Below are 24908 nucleotides of genomic sequence, written 5' to 3'. Positions count from 1 at the left end.
AAAGTGGCTACACCTCGCTGGCTCGTAATTTATTTATCATATATGAGTACACTGTAGCTGTCTTCAGACACACCAGTAGAGGGCCTCAGATCTCATTACAGATGGTCGTGAGCCACCATGTGGTTGCTGGGATTTGAACTCAGGACCTTTGGAAGAGCAGTCAGTGCTCTTAACCACTGAGCCATCTCTCCAGCCCAAGATTTTTTAAAATAAAGTCCTACATGTTCAATTCTTGTTTAGGTTCAGACAGGAAGGTCTGTGAAAGCAGCCTGACTTTCTGGTCATCCATTCTACCACCTAGGCTGTCTCTTCTTATACAGACGAGAAGCAAGAGGAGAATAAGGCCCCTCAATCATACAGAAATGTTTTTTCCTATTTGCTTCCTTAACGTTCAGTTAAAGCAAGTCCTTTAAATCCAACATGCCAGGAAACCTGAGTAGAAACCTTTCTTGTACTTAAGGAGTTAGCATAAGTTAAGGAAATAGCAAGAATAAAGATTTCATGAGCCCTCAACATACTTCTGGATGTGTAGGCATGACCACCTGGTAAAAACGAAAACCACACCCGGAGCCCCTTTTTTGATTCTAGTCTTTCCTAACTTGGGATTGTTACACTCCCAAGCACTCTTTCTTAGAAGTGCAAATTCTCCCAAAGAAGAGGTTCTAGTAGAGAATGGGCTCACTAGTGCACACCTATAATGTCAACAGTTGGAAGGTGGAGGCGGAAGGGTCAGGAGTTCAAGACCAATCTGGGCTACATGGCACTATGAGTTCGAGGAGAGCCTGGGCTGAGAGCGAAAGACAGGTGGAAGAAAGGGAAGATATGTAAGGTGTGTTAAAGCTTCTACAATCTTTAAAATTGTATCGATTAAATTTTCAGTGATTGTGGAGGGGTGGACACCTTCAGCAAATCAAGCTAGCTTTAACACCCTTACTAGTCATTTTATGTATTTGAACAGCTATCTTATACCTATCACTCAAATCATTTCAGACAGTACACACCTGCCACTAACCTCTACGAACTTCAGACAAAGATCGTATCAGAGGCCTTATTCCTGGCTTGGCTATAATCTGCATACCTGATGCACACACACACACACACACACACACACACACACAGAGTACATAAAAGGACACTTGATTTATGACTTCCTTTCGTTCTGTTACTAGAAAGAAGTTCATGAAATACGAGTTGAAACATGGTATTTGGGCAACCTGGATTTGTGTTCTCCAGGCCATGGTCACTCATTTTTGGCTACAGAATAAACGTATTCTCTTGTGTTTGTGAGGAAAGAAGGAGGGAAGAGGCTTTAAAAGGTATGCACTGTCGGATCTAGGTTCTCAGGTAGTAGAATGTCGAGTCTCTTAGGGCACTTCAGAGACGCTTGGGTTGGGGGGTGGGGGTGACTTCAGTGCTTTCTGCAGAACTTACAGAACTTACAGAAATTAGCTGTCAAGGTCTACTTCGGCCCAGTAGGTCCTATCCAAGGCTCTCCTGGAGGCCGCCGCGAGGTGGCACAAGAGGGTGCGCCAGTGCTCTTTGTTAAGTCTGCGGGGTCCGGGGAGAAACACCTGGGCGAGCCAAATCACAGGAGCCCGCATGTGGAGGTTGGGGGAGCAAGAAGGGTGCGGTGCACCGTGTGGGCAGGGCTGCGGTACGTGCCAACAATGTTGGCTAAAGGAACTCCCATAGTCTCAAACGCCCCCTCCTCAGGAGAGTTCAAAGGTGAGGCACACACTTTCCCCCTTCCTACCCCACGCTCTCCCAAAAAAACTACCTCTACGGCCTGCGCACGCGCAGCAAGAGGGGTTACGGTGGCCTGCTGGAGACAAATTACTAATGCGTTACTGTTCCTTCCGCCCCAACTTAGCAAGAACAAATCTCTAGGACCAATTTCTGACTGTAGTCAGGAAAAGATACTTGAGGAGGAGAGCAAATATATAGATTGGGGAACCGGAAAAGTAAATATGCGGACTATCCAGAACAGGGAGAAAATGCGATTTCGCTTAAGAGATAGTGAGAACCGCCAAAGTCAGAGGCGGTCCCGGGGGCGGTCCCGGGGCGTGGCCACGCGCTGCCCAAGGCGGAGTGGGGCGGGTCCTGCGGGACAGCTAGAGCCGCACCCAGGCATTGCTGCACGGCTCAGGTCTGCACCAGGCGCGTCAAGGTGAGCCAGGTAAGTGTTGGCACCTGCAAACTACAGGAGCTTTAGCTTCGCCCTGGTTCCTGAATGCCTGCACACGCACAACCTGTATCTCAGCCATTTAGAACGGAATTAGGGTCTCTCTGCAACCTCCCTTTCTTATCGGTCAATTTGTGCTCTGCATTTCCACCCACTCTGCCCTCTGTCCGCCCTGCATGTCCCCTTGATGGTACAGCTTAGGAGCTTCTCCGGGAGGGCTCCACCTCGCTCTCTCTAACTCAGGGAGGCTCTCAAGGTCAGCTCATCCTCAATTCCTTATTTCCCTCCCCCTCCTTAACTCCAGTTGTGTAAAGACCCGGGGCTCCCTCTTTCGACCTTCCTGAGACCACCTGACCTTACACACTGCAGCTGTTGTACAGAGAAAGGAGCCCTGAGCTCTGCAGTGTGAACTGACCATTCCGACTTGGTCTAGCACAGGTTTCATAAGTGGAGTGCAAGCGCCGCTCCTGCTATGGATGTCTTGTTGCTAGGATCCTTCGGGAGGGTCTCAGAGGGAATTGCATTTGTTTTTTTTTTTTTTTTTTTTCTGTTTTGTTTTTTTTCTCTCGCCTCGTAGAAACATTTGCATTGATACCTGGTCATGGGTCATTTTCTTCCTTCTGTCTTAGTAGCAAGAGACTTTTTGGGAAGGGTGGGTGGGATCTTCGTTCATCTCTAGAACTACAGGGGTGGGGCACCTGCAGGGTGGTGGAGGGGAGTAGAGACTCTTGAGTCACTCCCCGAGGTTGTGGCTTCTGCTAATTCTTTGCTTGAGAGGCGCCACTTTACAAGTAGCCTACGGTACAAGTGAGTGCGGCAAAGGAAGTAGAAGAAAAGCAGAGACAGATGGTCGGATGGGTAGGAAAGGACAGCTGCGGGTTGGGATTTGAATCCCTTTAACTAGGGAAAGGAGGTGCCCCAGAGAGCAACCGCTCTCTGCTCTGCTGCCTGTACTGGTGGCTTAGGTGTGGCCTTGCAGAGTATACTGCGGATTTTAAGGTAGTAGCAGACCAGAAGCCAGGGCTTCCCTGGAGAAATCTATAGGGCACCTGCAGACTGCAGTTTCCAGGAAGCAGCCAAGGTTATTGGTCAGGGTTACAGACATGTTTTATTTCAGTGTCTCAATAATGACAGTATGTTGTCTGAGTCAGGGGACCCAGAATTCTCACGGGAGCTAAATTTATCTAAGGAGTTAAATAAAACTAACATCTGAAATCCAAACATGCGCTTCTACCCTGGGAAGTACATTCTGCCCAGCTTCTTCCTGACACAATGTTACAGAAATAGAAAACTCTGTCAAGTGATTCTTCTTTTCTTTAACCAATGTTACTATATATAAAATGAGAGTGATAGTGTGGCCAGCCATAGAAACTGCACCCCTGGGGCTTCCTTAGACTAAGGAACAAAATCTTGCTGGATACAGAGGCCTGCAACTGGAATCCTAATACCAGAGAGTCTTGGACAGGAGAATGGTCATTCAAGGCCAGTCTCGGCCAGTTATTGAGACCTTGTTAAAGGACAAGGGCAGAGTTCCCCTCACTTAGATTCCTTCCTGCTTGTGTAGTGTGCTAGAGGAAACAATCTGAAAGTGAACTCATAGGGGAACAGCACAGAGAAAACACACACACACACTGTACACACACACACACACACACACACACACACACACACACACACACAAAGGTGTGTTTATCCAAAAAGTTGCTGAAAATCCCCTGGACCAGTCAGGGGATTCAAATGGACCTGTCAAAAGTAATTTAACACCGACTGAACATTTAGCTGATTTTAAACCTATGAGTTAAAATTTAAAGTTTTTTTTTAATTTTAAAAATCTAAATCTATGATTTAGTCATTCTCTGTGTTTAAATATATATCTCTTTAGAATATGCTGCTGTTATTTTTGCAACTAAGGTGTGTGTGTTGTGTATGATGTTTACATGCACGTAATTGCCAATTAGTACACATGCATGTCCCTATATATGAAGATGTCTTTCTTTTTTTTTTTTTCTTTTCTTTTCTTTTCTTTTTTTCGGAGCTGGGGACCGAACCCAGGGCCTTGCGCTTGCTAGGCAAGCGCTCTACCACTGAGCTAAATCCCCAACCCCTGAAGATGTCTTTCTTAGTCATTCTCCACCTCAGTTTTGAGACTCGCTGAGTCTTATTAATTCAGCTGGCCTGGCTGGCCTGAAATTGCCCAGGATCCTCCTCTCTGTGCTTGTTGAGCACCGGGGTTGCTCCACCAGGCTTTTTTTTTTTTTTTTTTTTTTTTTTTTTAACATGGGTACAGGGAGCTGAAAGCAGCTAACCATGCTTACTTGGCAAGCAATTTTGCTGACTGAGCCATCCCCAGCCCTTGCAGCTGAGTTTATTGATCCCGCGTCCAAGTCTACTGTCCTCTGGAATAAGAAAAACTTGGTGTTATTGTCAGGTTTCCCTGTGTAAGATTAGCTCTGAAACAGAGTTCACTCGCCTGTCTGTGGTGAGAAATGCAGCAACTGGGGCAGGAAAATCACATTGTCTTCCAAATGCATTGAGAGTTTCACAGGGCCCCTTGCTGCACTCTGAGTTCTCTCTAGATGGATCTGTTCATCACCCGGAATGTGAATTCCAATACTTTGGTGTCACGGCCCACTTTTTTGTTATTCTTTTGAAACAGGGTCTTGCCAAACCTAGGCTCGCCTCAGATGCTCAATCCACCTGCCTCCGTGTCCCACATACTGAGGCTCTAAGCATGTGCCATGCACAACACCTGGATTGTTCTCATTTTTAAGTAAACAATACTTTATATTTCTCCTGCTTACGAAATACAAATGGAGACTGGAGCTACGGCTCAGCAACTGAGAGCACTTGCTGCTTTTCCAGAGGACCAGAGTTCTGTCCCAGTACCAACGTCACTGGCTTACAACTGCCTGTAACTCTAGCTCCAGGAGATCTGACACCTTCTTGTGGCCTTTACAGGTACACATGTGCGCACACGCGCACACACACACACACAGGGCATACATTCATACATTTCTGGCTCACAACCATATATGCATAAGTAATAAAAGTAAAGAATGGCAGTTCTTTTTAAGAGACGGTAAAACGCAAATGATTATGCTAACGCATGCTTCTAAGTCCCAAGAGGCATGGGAGGGTCAAGCCAGATAGAGGCCAGCAACCTAGGGAGGCTCCTAGCATCCATCCGAGGATCTAGCATCTGCTAAGAATTATAATAACTCTAAGCTATCTTTATTTCTTATGATGGAAAATCCAAGTGGTATTAATGTGACTCATTGAAGACTTTTTCCTCCTCTGGAAGTCACAGCTTCCCTGCCCCGTGACTTTACGCTCCTGTGAAATGTCAGCTAATGTGTAGGTTTGTGGGAATCATGGTGCAGTCACGAAGAGCCAGCCACAGGACTGCCCTGCCACGCTGTGTGCAGGAGACTGGAGAAAGGGTTCTTCATTCACTTTCCCCATACTGCCATGCACTAAAACGAAAATGTTCTTTTCTGGGTCTTTTCCAAGATCTTTTTTCTCCCCCCTCCCCTTTCCAATTAGAAACATCGCAGTCTGTAATCATGCCCAGGCTCAGAGCTAATTATTACCTCTTCTTTCTTGTTAATATTTTATGCTCAGGAGAGGGTCAAATGTTGGCAAACTTGCTCTTCAGCTTGGTTCAGGGATGGGACGGTCAAGGCCTAACGTGTGGAATCTGAGAGCGCACTGCCAGGGAGTGTGGGAATCTCGGCTTTGCTCTGGGGATAGCTGTGTGCTTTGAAGGATGTTATTTAATCCCTCTAAGACTTAATTCCCTCACCTGCAGAGGTAGTGATTCATGATAGAGGTGCTGTGAGGATTTAAATGAGCTACTATTGAATTGCTTAGAACAGAGTTTAATCCATGCTGGATAAAGATTATAAATAATAGGCCTTTTCTGCTCTTCCTCTGGGTTCTGTCATCACCCTTCAGTCACACTGGCCTCCTTTCTCTGCCATGTGAATAGTAACCTGCCCGACTGCAAGCTTCTACCCTCGCTGTTTTCTTACCCGTGTTCTCTGTCACACATTACCATGATAACCTTCTCGACTTCCAGCCCAGTGTCTTCCCCTCCTCCACGTGTGTACTCTACCCTCACACCCTGACTGTGCCTTCTGGAGGTTCGGAACTCCCTCCTCCGTCTTGATATTCATTGCAGCCCTGCACATGGGGTGTTGTATGGTATTTGTAACAAAACTGAAAAGGGAAAGAATCTCTCCGAGAGAGTGGGAGGCATCGAATTGGAGGCAAGCTGTCCTCTGGGTAAAATGCTTTATCCTGAACTGAATTTATGGAATTGGCTGCATCTGATAAATGTTTTGGTGTCTCTCTCTTTCTGTCTGTATTCCATGATCTCTCTCCTCTCCTCATCTAAGGTGGTTGCCTTCAAACCACTAGAAGCAAGATGTGAGGTGTGTCTAGAGTCCTGTGTCCTGGAAGGCTCAGGTCTAGGCTATCTAGACTAACATGACCCAAGGATTCAAAGTCAGGTGTCAGGGTATCCCGGCCCATGGAACTTTAAGCATGGAGAATCTCTGTAAGAAACCTAATGTTATACCTACAAGAAAACCTGGAACTTATTCTAACAAATCCAATGTCCTTGAGTTCCTGGGATACAGGATTACTATTTCTTCCCAAACGAGACTCATTGTCATTCAAGCATGTATGTTTGGGGTCTTGCCACCTAGAAGCCAAACTCTGAAGAATAAAAGAGAAGTAATTTCCTGCCTTGGCCTTCATTGGCACAACAGTGCCAGCTTGTCCCCCAGCAACAAGAGCCATTCATTTGGTTCCCAGCTTCCCTCCCCAGCCTCCCACCAGCCCAGTCACGTATTTAACAATTGTTTTCAATAGGGACAATTCCCCACAGTGTTGGAATTAGAACACCATCTGAAGCTTCAGTGTGGCTGAGCTGTGCCTGCTTAACTGTAGAGTTGAATGTGTTTGGATTAAAGGGGGGATTCTGCCATCTTCCCAACATGACTCATTTCCAGACCTGCTGGCTGCCAGTGCATGGATGAGGCTGAAGACTGAGGTCCTGAGAAGGACCCACTACGTCCTGCCGGCTGCAGCTGGCTCACTGGGACTAACAAGCGAGCAGTCCATGCATCGGGCTCCTTTGGTTCAGCCAGCTTCCTGGTTGTAGCCCTTGGAGAAATAACTACTGAACCTGCATCGTCAGCAGGTTACCTAGGCCTGGCATCTAGGTTCTTATCCATTTGCTTAAGTGCCTTTAGGTTAGTGGCGCCTGGCTATGGTACCCTACACGCCTAGTCACAGCAGGCAGGAGGCAGAGGCAGGAGGATTTGAGCAGTGCTTATTTGGAGGTTTGACAAACAAGATTTGATTTGTTTGTTGTAGATGTGAACTAGAACTTCTGTCATTACGGTGGCACTGTGGGATGAACACAGAGAAATGGCATGACTCCAACTGGTTCTTTATCCTGGACATAGAATTACCTCAGCGTTGATTCCCCTCCCTTCCTACTTTTCCTCACCAAGCTTCTCCTGGGCTTGGAGAATCATCTCCAGGGATTCCGCTGGCAGACTCTCCTGGTACTGCAGTTTTCATCGGCCCTGTCTCTGATTCCTCCTCCCGTGACCACCAGCCTTACCTCACTGAGGCAAAATCCCGTCAGGAACTGCTGAAAGGCCTGTTCCTTTGTGGAAACATCCAAAGGTTGAGTCCAAGCTGGATGGCTGTTAGGGGAAGCTTTAAGTGAGTAAACTGAGCCTCCAGTCCCACCCGAGTTTGCTGAGCCATCCGGTATGTGGGACTTTAAGAGACATCCGTTTTATATCATCAAGCCCACCCTTTAAATGACCATCCCTGTGTCACCATCAGAATTATTGGGGTTTTGTCATGTAAAATAATTGGACTGATAGCACATCCAACTAAATTAGGGTTACTATGAGACTCTGGGGGAATGGTGGCTTTGCTGAGCTCAGAATACTTAGTCCTGGCCGCCTTCCTGTTTGTAGTAACATAAAACACCAGCTAAAAATTTGCAAAAGGGCGAGATCACAAACTGAAGTAGAAGTTGCTGTTTGTCCAATCTGGGTTTTGTTTACTTAAAGCCGAAGAGAACTCTGTCCTTAGGAAAACCTAAGGTCCTATGTAACTTGGTGACTCAGGAGTGATAAAATCTTTGGGGGGGAGTGCCTACATCCATAACTCCTGTCTCTTGCTCTACTTACGAAATGCCGACTGTGCCCTGGGGCGTTTCACTGGGCAGCCGAGAGGACGTGGGTGCCCAGTGACAGAGAAGGTTGCACCAGAAGCATTCACTTGACTGTAGGCTTGCCCAGAGCCCTTCCTGTAACCGAGAGAACTATGCTCCAGTGAGATAAGGCTGGCGGTGTCGGAAGCAGGAAACAGAGGCAGGGTTGGTGGAAACCGTAGCACTAGAAGAGTGATATTCCCAGGAGAATCTGTCAGCAGAATTCCTAAAAGGGAGCACCTGAGCCTAAGAACCTAAGACCCCCGGTGCTGCCGCCTCATTCTGGAATGGAGTGAATCCTGGAGGCAAAACCAACAATGCCACGCGTGAAGCCTAGACTTTAAGGCTCTTAGCCCGAGGGTATGGATGGTGTCTGTGACATACCTGGTGTCTGCTAACTAGCTATGCAGGACAGCCATTGCTTTGAGTTCCACCCCTATCCCTGTAGACCGAAAAGGCTGGTTGCCAGGGTACCTTCATTCTCCTGGAAACCCACCGGGCCTGGGCCTTTTTTTTTTTTTTTTTTTTTTTTTTTTAGGAAGGGACTAGAAGATACTTTAAAGTATTGTTTGAACATATCAAAATAATTAGATTTATAGCATAGCTGCAACAGAGGCATCTATAAAATCTCCTATAGCATCATATATAATGGCAAAGAACTGATTGTTTCCCCCATTCATGGGGAACAAGAGAAGCATGCCCACTTTTGCCTATTCTGTTCAACATTTTATTGGGTTGCAGCTAGGGACATTCACCAAGAAGAAAATAACATCAGTGATTCAAAAAAAAAGAAAAAAGGCCTATTGGTAAGGAAGCAATAACTCTTTCTCAGTAGCAGATCCTGGATATAAAATATTCTAAAGACCCAGGAGGCTGATACTTTGTATATGCTCAGCTGCAAACATGTGAAGGGTTAGATCCCGGTGCCGTGAAAGTGTAAGGTGGGACCAAAAAGCCTCTGGCTGGCTGCCGCCTCCCCTGAGCTGCTCTCTCTTCCCTTTGCTCGGCCTCCCCTGAGCTGCTCTCTCTTCCCTTTGCTCGGCCTCCCCTGAGCTGCTCTCTCTTCCCTTTGCTCGGCCTCCCCTGAGCTGCTCTCTCTTCCCTTTGCTCGGCCTCCCCTGAGCTGCTATCTCTTCCCTTTGCTCCCGAACCAGAAGCAGGGTGCGTCTGTACTGCTCGGGACGTAAGCTCTGCCAAGGACTGTTCCTTATTGCTGCTTCTCACTCACAAGGCGCAGGCTCTGCAGAGTGATTGAGTAGCAAATGATGGAGACACTGGTCAGTCTGCCTGCACTCCGACCCGACCCCAGACCTGCAGTCGCCAGGCTTCGGCAAATTCCTCTTTGCTGTATTTCCCTCCTGAGTAACATTCAAACATCAGTAAGAGCAACTGTGGCATAGGATTATCCTAGGGAAAAAAGGGGGTAGCTTACGCAAAGTCTCTGCCTGGTGTGCACTCGGCCCCATGGTTAGATTTTCAACATGTTGGTAAAGTGATTTCCTTTTTTACTATTACTGCCAGAGAGAATGAAGAACTCCATGAGAAGTTTATTGGAGATCCTACTAAGCCCTTAAATGTGTCCTTCACTTAGCTCATGCTCATTTAGAATTTGAGGGACAGCAATTCATGGTAGAAGTAACCATCCCCTGCAGGTCCTCGTTTGCGCAGTGACCATCACTCTCGAAGTGTGTCAAGCCTTAAACTCCAATTCCTTTGACTAGTTTAAAAAAAAATCAGGTCTGGTGATTGTAGCCATAGAAATCTAGGAAGGCAGAAGCTGTCACAGGCCAGGGTCACTAGGTAAATTTTAAGGGGGTTTTAACCAAATGTTAAAGCTGAAAAGATAGAATTGGTCCTATGGTTTGTGCAAGCTCTGGTGTAACTAACTGTACAAGGTCTAGCCTCAGCTCAGCCTGCAGCCATCATGTTCTAGAGATGCCACGGGCTGTGGAGGGGTCCAGGACCCTCCAATAGAAAGCATTGTATAGATCACCGAGACAGGGGTGTGCTTCTCAGTGTGACCCGGATACAATCATCACCACCACCTACAAATTTCCTCTTTTCCCTAAAACAAGTGTTTTAAATTTTCATTCGTTTACTTTTATGCGTATGTGTTTCTCACCTGCATGTGTGCCTGTACAACATGTGGGTGCTTGGTTCCTGTGGAAGCCAGAAGGAGGCATTGAATCCCCTGGAACTGGAGTTCTAGACAGTTGTGAGCTGCCATGTGGGTGCTGGGAATTGAACCCAGGTCCTCTAGAAAAGTAGCCAGTGGTCTTAATCACTGAGCTGTCTTTCCAGCCCTAAACAACAGGGTTTTTTGTTTGTTTGATTTTGGTTTTTTGTTTTGTTTTGTTTTATTTTACCATCCAGTCGTTGCCCCCCCAAACAACAGTTTTTAAACGTGATCTCTGGGCAGTGATCTAGACACCTGGGAACTTTTGAAAGTTGCATTCACAGGCCCCACTGGAGCCCTACGGAATCAGAAACTGGGAGGGGGCATGGCTTAACGCACCGTCCATGTGAAGTCTGAGAACCGCAGCAACATTCGTCTGAGTTTCTGTATTTGCGCACCTGACTGTTAAGAGACACAAATGGGAGGCTCCTGTCTTGTGTTCTCTGTGTTTCGGTTCATGTTACAGTAGCCAGTTGGTCTGTGGGAAACACAGTTACAAGAGTTCATTGAAGAGCTTCTGTGTCCAGACCATGAAGACCGAGTCCAGGAAAAAGTTCTTATCTTGGTGGGTCCATAAAAGAGCTGCAGGTGTGCGATCAGCAAGACGCGTGCAGCCCACATGAGTGCTTATGCCGTGGGGGACTTGTATATCAGTTATCAGCTCGTCAGGCCTGGCCCTGAACGCTATCTGCTGCCCCTGGATTCCGAACAACCCAGGGTGTGGCTGAGGCTGCCTGGGTGTGGATTCTGAACTCAGCTGCCTTCCCCTTCTTAATGCACCCTGACCCAGAGGCCACCCTCTGAGGGCTGAGAACATCCATCTCTTTCTCCTAGAGTCTCAGAAAATAAGAGCTTACCCAATGATAAAGTATTTCTGAACCTTGACAGAATTAAGCCAATCCTATCCTTAAAGGCTAACGTTTAATTATTTTTACTCCTCGTATCTAAGGTTTTAGCAACTGGGATGCAGACCTCTAGGTTCTAGATTCTTCTTTCCTGTGTAATCCATCATTCCGTTTCTTCCATGGTTTCAGTAGATGCTTTGGAGGGAAGAAAAGCAGAATCAAATAGTTTAGGTGACTATTACCAGGTACTATATAAGGCGATGAGCCGTCTCTTTGTATGTGTGGTGGCGGGGCATTCCTGAAAGCTACCCAAAGCTCCTGCTGTTACCAGGCGCTCTGTGAGCGCCTGCATATACCATGAGTAGTCCTAGCCGTGGGGAATGCCAAACCGCATGGAGCTCAGTGGCTGTTCTCGTCATCTTCTGAGTGCAGATTACACATATGAAGTAGGACTCCTCACCGGAAGGGTCTGCTGAGGTGTAGGAAAGGCTCTTCCACTTTTCTGAAGGGTAGCATTCCAGGCTTTCTCACTATATCTGTTCACAAGTGTCCAAGGCTCCTGCAGAACAGACCCTACAGGGAGAAGAGGACTCTCCACTATAGAGGATCACATGGTCTCTGCAAACTGCCCATGCTAGTATCCCATACTCCCTCCCCACCTCCAGTTAATTCTCTGCCTTTTCTGCTGAACCATTTCATGGACCCCCATGGAAATGGAATTACATCACCATCCCCCCCGCAACCCCCACTTTCGCCCTCTGGCTCCTCAGCTACTCTCCCTCCTTCAAGCCGATAGACTCATTGGCTTTATTACTGTTATGTGCCTATGTGTGAATGTATGTGTGTGCACAAATGCATGCAAATACAATCTTCCGAGTTCGTTTTTATTGTGGGCTTATGGTTTCAGAGCTGACCACTCTGCATTCAACAGCCAGTAAGGGGCTCATCCCTGGGAGAGGCTAATTCTCCATCTCCCAGCGGCCATTAGTGGCCTGAAGTTCTTTGACTTGAGGTGGCACCCTGTTAAATCTCCTCCTGTTAAAACATGTCCGCTGATATTGCCATCACAGCCAGTTCTAGGAGGGGCTGTTTCACAGCAGACTTGCTAGTGTACAGGCTTTTAGAATCTTTCCATCCCCTTTCCCGTGATGTCCCCAGAGCCATAGGTTCAAGAGCTGCAATGTCAATCTGTCAGTTTCAGCTGTGCTCCCCACAATCTCTGCACTGTGTCCAGCTGTGGTTTTCTGTGCTGGTCTCCATTTTCTGTAAAAAACAGCTCCTTCAATGAGGGGTGGCGGCTACACTTAGCTGTGGGCAGGAGGACATGAGTTAGCATGCATAAAGAATTATGTTGGTCCAGCAAAGTGGCTGTAGTGGATTATTTTTCAAGGTGATCTCGTTAGCCCTGGATTATTGACTAGGTTTTGTTTTTTTGTTTTTTTGTTTTTTGTTTTTTTGTTTTTTTTCTGGAGCTGAGGACCGAACCCAGGGCCTTATGCTTGCTAGGCAAGCGCTCTACCACTGAGCTAAATCCCCAACCCTATTGACTAGGTTTTAAGTACCAGGCGTGATATCTTCCTGTCGAATGGGCCTTAAGTCCCATTAGATAACTGTCGATTGCCGCCAGGCTGTGAGTCACGCTGACCGCACCTTTACGCATATCTCGCCAAGCTGATTATTGCCGTGGTTCATGGGTATTGCAATTGGGTAGGGCCGTTGAATTGCCCCCTGCCCTTTGCGGCTTGAATAGTATTTTCCTGAAACCATGAAAGCTGGAGTGCAGGAAAAGGGCTTGCAGGTCAGATCCAGCCTTGAACCATCCAAGTCCAGTGTCCTAAATGTCACCAGCATCTCTCGGTGCGGGGTCTTGTTTACCCCGACCCTGGTTCATCCTGGTCACACTGTCTTCATGAACTGAGGAGAGTGATTCTCACCAGGTGTGAACACCTGGCAGACTGCAGTCCTCTGAAGGAGGAGCCTGGCAGAAATGTTAGTTTCTAGTTGTAGACTGCAGAACAGTTGCTTTAGGACTGGTTCTAAAGTGCAGTCCGATATCCACCCAAAGATCACTTCCGTCTGGCCGCCTGGCTGCTCTTAGACATCAGAAAAACAGGGGTCAGCCACTAAGGCCCGTTCTGGTGCAGTTTTGCTGAACTAGAGTGTTTTTATGAATTCTGACCTGGTCCTAAGCCTGCCCTCACCCGCTTGAGCCTCCAGACTCACAAACTGCCCTAGAGCAGTGATGTTTCCTTTCATCGCCCTTGCAAGCACAGCTCTGACAGCCTTGGAGGCAGCTTCATTTTCAATGGCCCAGTGGTTTAAACTGAAAGGACAGCAAGTAGGCTTGACCACTTTCTATTTTAAAGGGGGTGTTCGGAACTCACACTGTGTTCTTGCTACATAATTAGTACCATAGTTTCTCACATGTACTGACTTTATAACTTGAGAAGAAAAGAAAGGAGAAGAAACTTGGAGAGCATCCAGGCCCTCTTCGAAGCTGGGCAGGTGTGGCTTCTCACCTTGTGCTGAGTCATAGAGACAGTCTGAGCTGCAGTGTGTGTGACCCTCTGAAAGGCAAGTGAATAGGGCAGAGTGAAGATCATAAAAGGGGGAATCTGGTGAGAATTGATTGCCGTGTGCTGTGATGGGGTGGTGACAGGTCTTGAGGGTTTCAGAACCCTAATGTTATTTTTCTAAGCCAGGAGAATGGCAGTCTTAATTTATTTAGTTCTATGTACACGAGTATTTCGCCTGCACATAGGTCTGTGAGCCAGATGAGTGTGGTGCCCTTGGAAGCTGGATGGAAGTAGTCACTGAATCCCCCTGGGAGTTGAGCTGTGAGCCACCATATGGGTGCTCGCAGTCAAACATGGAATAGCAGCCATGTTTGCGACCTCAACCACTGAGCCATCACATAAGCTCTGGGTGTTCCTCTGCCGGGAGGGGTCCTGGAATCATGTCCTTTTGTCTTTAAGGATTGCTAGAGATGTTCTGCAGCAGGGCAACACCCTGAGCTGGCTGTTGAGGTGATGAAAGCTAGACACCCATCAGTTTATTTATTTTAGTGGGTGCGTGGATGTGTGGGGTGGGTGTGTTTGCACACATGTGCACGTGGAAGCCATAAGACAACCTCCGTTGTTGTCTTTGAGACAGGGTCTCTCTCACTGATACCCAGAGCTCACCAATCAGGCTACACTGGCCACCCTGCAAGCTCCTGCAAGCTCCCTGTCCCCACAGCAGTAGGAATACAAGGCCGTGGGTACCATCTTGCCTGACTGTTTGACATGGGTACTAGGGATTGAACTCGGGTCTTCATGGTTGCTCAGCAAGCATTTTACCAACTAAGCCATCTCCCCAAAGCACAGGTTGGCCTTGAACTTATGATCCTCCTGCCTCATCCTCTTAAGCATTTGCCACCAGTGTATTCTACCAGCAAGAGATTACACAGGAGCTCTGGGCAGCCTTGCATGTGGTAGTGAATCACTTCAGCATGTTCTGTGGTGCTGTAGCTGCCCTTTCTGCCAGCATGCTCTGAACCCTTAGCTCACAGCCCAGTGGGCTCTGAGATGCTTAAAGCCTCTTCTACCTGCTCACTTTGTTCTCTCTGGTGCCCAGTCTAAGTCTTACCCTTGAGACAGGAGCTTGAATGCCGAACACTACAAGATGAGCCAGGATTAGCTTTTTCTTAAAGCACTTTCTCCTGTGTGCTCAGAAACATTAAAGAATTATATTTTGAAACCACATAGCCACCACCCCAATCTATAGTTAACATTTGTTCTTTTTTTTATTCCCAACTTTTTAATGCATTCCAAAATAAGTTGCAGATGTCAGAACTCTTTGTGGGGCTTGTGATGATCTGATGGGCAGCCAGGGTTCTCAGAAGCCTGCCAGACTGGGTGTCTTGTCCACGCCATTGGCTCAGGGGCCATGCTTTGATGTCAGAACAGTCTAGCAGGGCTTCTCCTCTCTGGTTTCTAAAACTGTGCCAGCATGTGGCCAGGATCAGGGTGGAAGGGTGGGTACAAGGTGTGACCTCAGAGTTGTCCTCTCCAGAAGCCACTGTTGTAGATGTTACTTTGTTAAAACATGTCATGTTAAATATGTCCCAATGCAAATTTTAGTGGCTGTAACATACTGCAATGACCATTGTGATGATATGGGTGAAATTTGTAAATGGATGTTGGGCCAAAGAGATTATACAGCTAGTTATAGTAGCATACTTAGGAGGCTGAGTTGGGAGACTGAGGCAGGATGGTTGCTGTGATCCAAGGCCTCTTTGGATTATATATGGAATATATATAATTATGAAATATGGAAACATAAATATGAAATATATATGCAATTAAGTAGCCATGAGACGGCTCAGTGTGTAAAGGTGACAGCTGCCAAGGCTGATGACTAGAGTTCAACCCCCGGATCACAAATGGTGGTAGAGAGAAGAGACTCCTATAAATTGTCCTGTCACCTCCATGCACACATGGCTGTATGTGCATGGGTGTGTGCACATACAAAAACACATAGTAAAGAAATAAGGAAGTAAAATCTGTTCTCAAACTGAAAGGAAGAGATAGAGGAAGGAAAGAAGGTGAAGGAAGGAAAAGGGAAGGAAGGAAGGACATGTATGATTTGATACTTCCCTGAGACCATACTGTAGACTGGAGTAATTTTTTTTTGACTGGAGTAATTTTTAATTGTTGTCTAATACACAGTAGTATTTTTGATGACCTCTTAGAAAGATCTTTTTTCTTTTTAAATTGGGCAAGGTTTATGTGTGTCATAATATATGTATGTATGGTAAGTGCATGCATGATGTATGTGTATGTGTGATACATCCGTGTATGTGCACTTGTGTGTGTGCAGGTGCTCTTAAACTGCACATGCTCATACGGAGGCCAGAGGTTATGTCTGGGTTTTGGGGGTTTTTTTGGGGTTTTTTGGTTTTTTTTTTTTAACCTCTCTCACTCTGTACCTTCTTTTTTGAGGCATGTTCTGTCACTAAGCCCGAAGCTCAGCTTTTTTATTGAAACTGGCTAGCCAGTGAGTTCCAGGGATCTTTTTGTCTTCATCCCCACCACACCCCAGCATAGTGGGGGCTGAGGGTCCAGAGTCAGGTCCTATTTGTACAGCAAGCTGTTTACCTACTGAGCCATCTTCCCAGCCCTGAAATGTCCTTGTGATCTGTATGCATCTGTTGGTAATGAGGCACTATGCTAAGGCCTTATCCACGACGCCCACAGCACTGGGTTTGTTTCCCACTGTGTTGCGCATTCTTCCACAGAGCCAAGATGGCTGTCCTCTCTAAGGAATATGGATTCGTGCTTCTCACTGGTGCCGCCAGCTTTGTGATGGTGCTCCACCTAGCCATCAACGTGGGCAAAGCCCGCAAGAAGTACAAGGTAGAGGTAAGTAGGCTCACCGGCAGGTGCCTCTGTGGGCTTCCTGAGGCCCCCAGCTTACCCAAGGCTCGCCATTAGTCCTGGAGGGAGAGCTGAGTGGCAGGTGGTGGCAGTTTTCGGACAACGCCCTTTAGGATTTTGTTCCTAAGAGGCTGGGTCATAGTTTACACTTCATTGGACTTTGGCTCTTCTGTAGAAAGACCCAGCCTACTGGGATTAAAAGTCCATTTTTGTCTGGAGCCATTTGACAGGGACACTGTTGTTTTCTAAAGAGGGTAACGCAGCCATATTGCTTCCCAGTTTACCATTTTAAAAGAGGATGTCTTAAGTTGATTTTCCTGATTCCTAAATAGAGAGGAGATGCTGAGCTTAACCTCAGGTTAGCCAGTAGCTGCAGAAAGGAAGTCTGTTAAATAAATACTTCCTTTAGTTCTGGCTGAACTAGAAGGGGAACTTCTAAAGCTCTCCCCGATGAGCAATTAGATGTCTGTTTGCATTTAGCATCTTGTAATTAGACTCCCTCAGTGGCGGTTCTTTTCAAGTGTTCCTATCTGGCTGCCTCTCCTTTTATTCTAATGGACACTTGCAATAAAAGTCTCACTCACTCAATTATCTGTTCCCTGTTAAGGAAGATCTTAGGGGATGTGGTGTGTGGTGACTCCTGGGAATCAGCCATTTCTCTATGGTGTCTCTGTAATCATCTGTAGTCCACCATTGATTTATGACATCAATGAGAAACACTGGCTGGGCAGAGGCCACTCCTGCCTCTTCGGCAACCACAACATAGTCACAGGTTCTCACTACCTCATGCTGGCTGGAAACGCCAAACCTGCTGCTGAGAACTGAAAACCTCGTGACTACAGAGACTGCAGGCGCCCATCCATCAGGAGGACAGTAGAGGGTGCTTTGGGATGTCTCCGTTTCGGTGTTAATTCTCAACACTTACACTCTGCTTGGCCTTTGCTTTGACAGTACCCTGTCATGTACAGCACAGATCCTGAGAATGGGCATATGTTCAACTGCATTCAGCGCGCCCACCAGAACACGTGAGTGTCATGCTGCCAGACAGCAAAGGTGTCCCATCGCTTCGGCCCTGAGTCTTGGAATTGGCCCAATGATAGCATGGCAGTCATGGGCACCTCGTTAAAAGTATCATTAGAGCATTAGTGTCGGGGGGAGGCAAGATGGCTCAGAAAATTAAGGCACTTTTGCCAAATCTGATAATCTAAATTTGATCCCTGGGGCCCACATGGCAGAAGGACAAAACCAACTCTAACTTACATGTGTGAGCCAGGGCATTGGTCTATACACGTACATTCACTCATACACACAAATAAAAACAACTTAAGTTACTATGGGAACAGATTTGAATACTGAATAAAACTAATTTATTTTTAGAATGGAAAAACCTTCTTAGCCAGACTATGGTGACACACATCTTAAATGCCAGCACTCGTGAAACAAAGGCAGGCATATATCTCTGTGAGTTTGAGGCCAGCCTGGTCTACAGAGTGAGTTCCAAGACAGCCAGGACTACCCAGAGACACCATGTCTTGAAAAACAAAACAAAACAAAAACTTTAGACTCTCATTTTCAGAAATGTCTTTTCCTGTTATGGTGATAAAAATGAGCTTAGGAAGAAAGGTTTATTCCAGCTCACAGATCAAAGGCCAGTCCATCATGGTGGGGAACTCATGATAGAAAAGTCAAGGTGACAGGAGCCTGAATGAAGCAGGGGACAAGGGGTTCCATCGCATCCACAGTCAAGAAGCAGAGAGAGACTAAGACCTGCTACTGCTCATCTCCTTTCCCTTACACAGTTCAGATCCAAGCCAGGGATTGGTGCCCCCCATGGTGGGCAGTTCTTTCTACTTCAATTAACAAACGCAATCCAAATAATCTTCCATGGCCATGCCCATCCTCCAGTGAGTCTAGATTCTGTTGACAATGAGCAGCCATCACAATGTGACTCTCTGCAGTGTTTGCAATGCATACGCTTGACAGAGAACTGAGTGGAGGAAGGATTTATTTTGGCTCACGATTAAAAGAAAATAGTTCATGATGGAAGGTATACTGACCAGACTCATATTGGTGATGGTAGAGACTTATAGCTGGCCACAAGGCAGACAGGAAACAGAGTCCTCTGCTGGGCTGTATCCCTCAAAGCCCACCCTTAGTGGCCTATACCTGCCACCAGTCCCTAAAGGTCCCACAACCTCCAAAATCAATGCCACTAAGTGGCAACAGGTGTCTGAACGCGTGAGCCTGTGGGACATTTCAGATTGAGTTTCCATTAGGAGACCTTTCCCAATCTAAGACCCTCCTCGGGAGTCTGTAGGATGTGAAGTTCTTTTACTCTCAACTAGAGCAAAGGCTGGTGGGTCCTGGTAAGCAGACTTCTCCCTTCAGCCAGTGTTTTGTACTTGAGCCGCTAACCTTCCCGCAGGAAGGTAGAGTTCCTTCTAGTTCTCAATGTTCCGGTCACTCATTCATGAGGAAACTTTTTTGGTTTTTTGGGGGTTTTTTGGGGGGGTGGTTTTTCCTTTGTTTTATTTTGTTATTGTCGGTTTTCAAGACAGGGTTTCTCTACATAGCCTTGCCTGTCCTGGAACTCACTCTGTAGACCAGGCTGGCCTCCAACTCACAGAGATCCACCTGCCTCTGCCTCCCCAGGTATAGGGATTCAAGGTGTGAGCCACCACCTCCCAGCTTAAGGATACTTTATTAAAAGTTACTTTCTGTCCATTCCAGGTTGGAGGTGTACCCTCCCTTCCTATTCTTCCTAACCGTGGGAGGTGTTTACCACCCGGTAAGTTTCTTCTGGGGTCGGCCATCCATTTAGATGTGGTTGCCTGAGCTACTCTGGGCACAGGGAGAAGGAAACGAACACTGAATGTGTTCAACCAGCACATAATTAAAAGGATTTTATTTACTGATCCGTTATGAAGTCTGCTTTAAAGTAGGCAGCATTTCACCTAGTTTTTTCAGAGTGAGGAAGAGCCTCTTAGGCACTGTTTAACTTTCATGGCTAAGGTCAGCTAAGCACAGAAGTGTGGAACTTTGAACCCAGGTCTATTTCTAAAAGGTTTGTGTCCACGGGGAACAGATTTTACTTTCCTCATCCACCTATGCAAAAGAACACCTACCCACACCCAAGGTTACAGCAGTGAGCAAGACAGGAAGATGCCTGGATTAATCTGCCTTTCCTTTCCTTGGGGTCATAAGTAAATTATTTGGTATGTTAGAAAATGGCGAGTGCCCAGTAGCAAACTGTTGAGAGGTAGGACAGGAGTGTGGGGCTCGGAGATTATGAGTAGTGTGGTCAGGCTTAGGGCTCTTACCGAGGTGACAGTTAAGCAAACCCACAAGAGATGAGGAAGAAGGAATTGCAGGTGTCTGTCTGGAGCACCCAGCACCCAGCACCCAGCACCCAGAAGGCATTAGTCACCTGAGGTTATGGCAGTGAACGGGACAGGCGGGCATCTGTACGACTGAAAACGGCCCCAAACACCGTCTGTCCCACAGTAGCTGGCAATTACTCAGCACTGTAACGAAGAGCAGCCTGGCAGAGACTAAGCTAAAACCGAGAGTCACTGGGGCTCTCTCGATAGCGGGACTTCATCCTCCTGCGGATACTTCTTATCCAGGGTCAATTCAATCAAGACCCCCCCCCATAGTGCCACCCACAGCACTACCAGATTGGAAAATGACTTGAGGAAGGTTACCTGCTCACCCTACCCCAGCCTTTGTTCCCTCTTACTCTGTCTGGGTTACTCAGGATTCCACCCACATAAGGCTTTACTCTCTCCTGTTGGGAATGGGGCTTTCCCTCTGGGTACATCTTCAAGGGTTTGCTATACATTTCTTCTCACCTGGCCTTGTCGAACTCCACCCCTGCCGAGTGCAGGCTGCAACACTGGCTGCATCCAGGGGTTGTCACTGTAGACAGCACAGCCCAGCAGCTCCCATTTCAGATGTCAGAGTTGACTCTTCTGACTCATCCTGCAACCCTGAGGTCTGCCTGCCCTGACCTGAGCTCCAGAACCAGTTCCCCCAGTTGCCCTGAGCAGGAAGTTCCTTCTAGTGCACCATCAGGAAAGCCAGGACTCACCTCAGAGTTGAGCATGCCACTGTAGACGACAACGACTACCGGCCTTCAACTTTCCTGACTGAAACAAATAACCTCATTATTTCCTAACTCTGTGAGAAATACATTAGCAGATGCATGTAGGCGTTAGTCAAAAAAGATCTGTTTCTTCAGTGCAAAGACTGAACTGTCCTTTTATCTCAGCGCATAGCTTCTGGCCTGGGCGTGGCGTGGATTATTGGGCGAGTTCTTTACGCATATGGCTACTACACGGGAGGTAAGTACATGTTGACGTCCACCAGGGAAATACACCTTAGATTTATCTTCTTTACCATGTATTATGGGCCCTGTGTGCACGGGCCCACAGAGGGCAGAGAGGCTATCAGTCCCCTGGAGCTGCAGTGACAGGTGGCTGCAGGTCACCTAACATGAATGCTGATGACTAAATTTTGATTCCTCTGCAAGAGCAGCAAATGAACCTAACCACTGAGCCATCTTTTCTGCTCCCAAAACAAATTTTATTTATATATATATATATGTATATATACATATATGTATATATGTGTGTATATATGTATGTATATATGTGTGTGTATATGTATATATGTGTGTATGTATTATATATGTGTATATATACATATATACATATATATACATATACATACACACACACACACACACACACACACATATATATATATATATATATATGTTGAGACAGGGTTTCTCTGTATAGCCCTGGCTTGCCTGGTATTCGCTCCATAGACCAGGCTGGCCTTGAACTCACAGACATATGCTTGCCTCTGTCTTGTGCATCAGTGCCCAGCCAAATTTTAAATATGGTTACTGTATTTTAACTCTTGGTTGGGATTTAAAAATGGGGGAAGAAGTACGGCCAGAGATGGCTCAACTGTTAAGATGATTGACTGCTCTTCCGGAGGATCCAGGTTTGATTCCCGGCACCCACACAGCAGCTCACAACAGTCTGTAACTCCAGCTGTAGGGGATCCATGCAAGTGGTTCATAGACACTCGTGCACACGTAAAATCTAAATGAGGTAGTGGCTTAATTACCGTGGAAGGTCTGGTCTTTTTCTTCTCACTACCCTCAGAATAGTAACAAGTCTTTAAGCATTTTCCAAGTGCCAGTTGCTTGTCTGTGAACTTTACCTGTGCTAGGCAACCTCACCGCAATTCCACACACAGCCTGTTTTACAGATGAGGGAACAGCCTCAGAAATATTAAAGGACTAACCAGAGCTGCCAGGAATCAAACCAAGTGCTACATTGGCAAAATCTGGCCACCACTGGGATAAATGACTAGCAGAGAGGAAAGGGCTGTGAGTCATACTGGAGGCAAATGCTCCTATTGGGGCTAAGACAGAGTTGCCTGACTTGTAAAGTTCTCCATAGTCTGGGCAGTGCTATTGTAGAATTACTTCGCACATAGCTTCTGGCATACTGACGGCCCTAGGCTAACCTCCCAAGAACAGGTGGTTGAATGTACGACCTCAGACGCTGGAGCAGAGTGGCTCGTGAACGTTCTGGTAACTTCTGCCGTCCTGTTTTTCAGACCCTAGCAAGCGGTATCGAGGAGCTGTGAGCTCTCTTGCCCTCTTTGCCCTGATGGGCACAACTGTGTGCTCTGCTTTCCAGCATCTCGGCTGGATTAAACCCGGCCTAGGCAGTGGGTCCAGATCCTGCCACTGAGGAACGGGAGGCCTTTCACCTCTCAGTCGCCTTCAACGACCCGCCCTTACTTCCAGCTCCACTGTTTTTTAAATATAATAAAAACTTATCTGGCGTCAGCCTCGTACCTAAACCTCCTGACTGCGTTGAAATAAGTGCGCCATTTCTCCCCGTTAAGAGCAGAGCTGTGAGTGTCCCTCCTCCCGTAGTCTGCAAAGCTGAGATGAAGTCCGACTGTGGTGATGAGCGAGTGTGGAAGAATTGAGCTGTAGCTCCGGTTCACATGTAGTGCTGCTTGATGGTAATAATTAATATGGACTTTAAAAAAATCTATTGGAGATCGTTTATATTGCTTAAAAAGTTAAGAATGGGTTCAGTCAGAAGAGCAGGTAAAGACACTTGTCATAAAGCCCAATGACCTGAGTTTAACTGGCTCCCACAAGTTATCCTCTGACCTCTACATGTGCACTAAATGGTGCACATGTAACACCCATGCAAATGAACAGAATTATTTTTTTTTCTTTTCTTTTTTTGGAGCTGGGGACCGAACCCAGGGCCTTGCACTTGCTAGGCAAGCGCTCTACCACTGAGCTAAATCCCCAGCCCCAGAACATAATTATTTAAGTTAAGCCGCAGATGATGAAGCACAGGTGTGAGGCTAGTGAGGACTCTGATGCTAGAACTACTAACAGCTCAGTTTATAGATGAGGAAACAGGCTTAGTCTATTCCAGGGCTGGAGAGATGGCTCGGTGGTTAAGAGCACAGACTGCTCTTCCAGAGGACCCGGGTTCAATTCCCACCTCCCATATGGCAGCTCACAACTGTGGGGATCTGACACCCTCACACAGACAGACAGGCAGACAAGAAACACCAACATACATAAGATGAGAATGAATAGATTGTTTAAAATGTCTATGCCAACGTCTGATTAGGAACAAACGGGATCTAGAGAATGATCTAAGCTGGCAAAGTAAGATCACTAAATACGATCCAAAAACTAAAGGTGGCTGTCAAGTATGAACAAGAGCCCAGTGTCTAGGCCTTTGCTGTCCAACAGGGTGGCCATGCATTCTCCGTTGCACTGAATCGCTCAAGCTTCAGAGATGAGCACTGAAGGGTGGCTCAGCCTTGCCGGGATGACTGTGACACCCTTGGGAATTAGATCAGAGTACATCCCTGGGTCGGGTCATGAGAATATGTCACCAGTGCACTGAAAAAAACAAAAAAAAGGAAATGGGCTTCCCCGCTCCCATAAAGCTTTAAAGTTGCCTTCATTTTAGCAGCAGTGGGTGTTCCCTTATGAAATGGTAGTGGGGAGGCAGGAAGTTTGGGGTTGGGACTAGAAAAGGAGACATCTGTAAGCCTCTGCAGTAACTGGGTTTTATTCATGTTATATAAGAAGGGCACCCAGGGGGGTTGGGGATTTAGCTCAGTGGTAGAACGCTTGCCTAGGAAGCGCAAGGCCCTGGGTTCGGTCCCCAGCTCCGAAAAAAAAAGAACCAAAAAAAAAAAAGGGCACCCAGGGAACCTGGAGAACTGCTTCCCCTCACTGCAGACTCAGCGAGGCAGGAGGACCCAGTGCTGGCCTCTGGAGCTCTGGCTTCCCTGTGGGACAGCACTGAGCAGGTAGTAACAGGTGGGAAGAGCAGCTTGGAGAACCTTCTAGGGTTACAGTCCTTAGATACCAGGCATTCATGCCTCTAGGTCAGGGGTTCTCTTATACAGTTCCTCATGTTATGGTGAAACCCCCCCCCCAACCATAAGTTTTTCATTTCTACTTCATAACTGTAGTTTTGTTACTGTCAAATCATGATATAAATATCAGATATGCAGAATATCTGATATATGACCCCCGTGAAAGGGTCGTTCAACACCCCCCAAGGGGTCGGGACCCACAGGTTGAGAAATCACACCAGGTCCTTGGTCTTAATGAGGACAGCTCTCTCAGACTCTTCTAGCAACCAGAGACTGCTGTTTCTTGTCTCTGGACCCTAATAGACATCCTCCTGTCTCAGTTCTGCCCTCTGCTGCTCTTTCTGCTGCAACACCTTCCTGCCTGGCCTCCCTCAGACAGTAGCTGCTGCTTTCTCCGTGTGACTCGCAATACTCGCATTACCAAAAGTGGGCCGGAGCAGTGGGGAGGCAGCTTTTACTGGGTGTAATGATGTGAATCGGGAGAGGCAACCAGAGGATCTCCCCACCTAACTAAAGTATGTCCCAAAGATTCCACAGCCTCCTGAAACATCACCAGTTGGGCACCAAGTTTCAAGCACGTAAGTAAACCAGTCAACGC

The 24908-nt window shown here is 47.0% G+C and overlaps 1 protein-coding gene across 5 annotated transcripts; it reads left to right on the top strand.

The window, feature by feature from the left end:
• The first annotated feature begins 2047 nt into the window (after nucleotides 1-2047).
• Nucleotides 2048-22747, top strand: Mgst3 (microsomal glutathione S-transferase 3). Of its 5 annotated transcripts, none has more exon segments than NR_197623.1 (6): nucleotides 2048-2176; nucleotides 16723-16850; nucleotides 17813-17886; nucleotides 19592-19649; nucleotides 21132-21204; nucleotides 22499-22747. NR_197623.1 is itself a non-coding variant. In NM_001191594.2 (6 exon segments), coding segments are annotated over 5 exon segments (459 nt in total). In that variant the 5' UTR covers nucleotides 2048-2167; nucleotides 16723-16729; the 3' UTR covers nucleotides 22636-22747.
• Nucleotides 22748-24908: the final 2161 nt, after the last annotated feature.

This window comes from Rattus norvegicus, chromosome 13 (assembly GCF_021556685.1).
Source record: "Rattus norvegicus strain SHRSP/BbbUtx chromosome 13, alternate assembly SHRSP_T2T, whole genome shotgun sequence".
NCBI classification, from domain to species: domain Eukaryota; kingdom Metazoa; phylum Chordata; class Mammalia; order Rodentia; family Muridae; genus Rattus; species Rattus norvegicus.
This window is presented reverse-complemented; position numbering and strand designations above follow the sequence as displayed.

Excerpts from the sequence above, each read along its gene's own strand:
- Mgst3 (XM_087580262.1), top strand. The coding sequence starts at position 16,730 with ATGGCTGTCCTCTCTAAGGAATATGGATTCGTGCTTCTCACTGGTGCC. Across the intron at positions 19,650-21,131 it reads TGGGAGGTGTTTACCACCCG|CGCATAGCTTCTGGCCTGGG; the intron begins GTAAGTTTCTTC and ends CTTTTATCTCAG. Across the intron at positions 21,205-22,498 it reads ATATGGCTACTACACGGGAG|ACCCTAGCAAGCGGTATCGA; the intron begins GTAAGTACATGT and ends CCTGTTTTTCAG.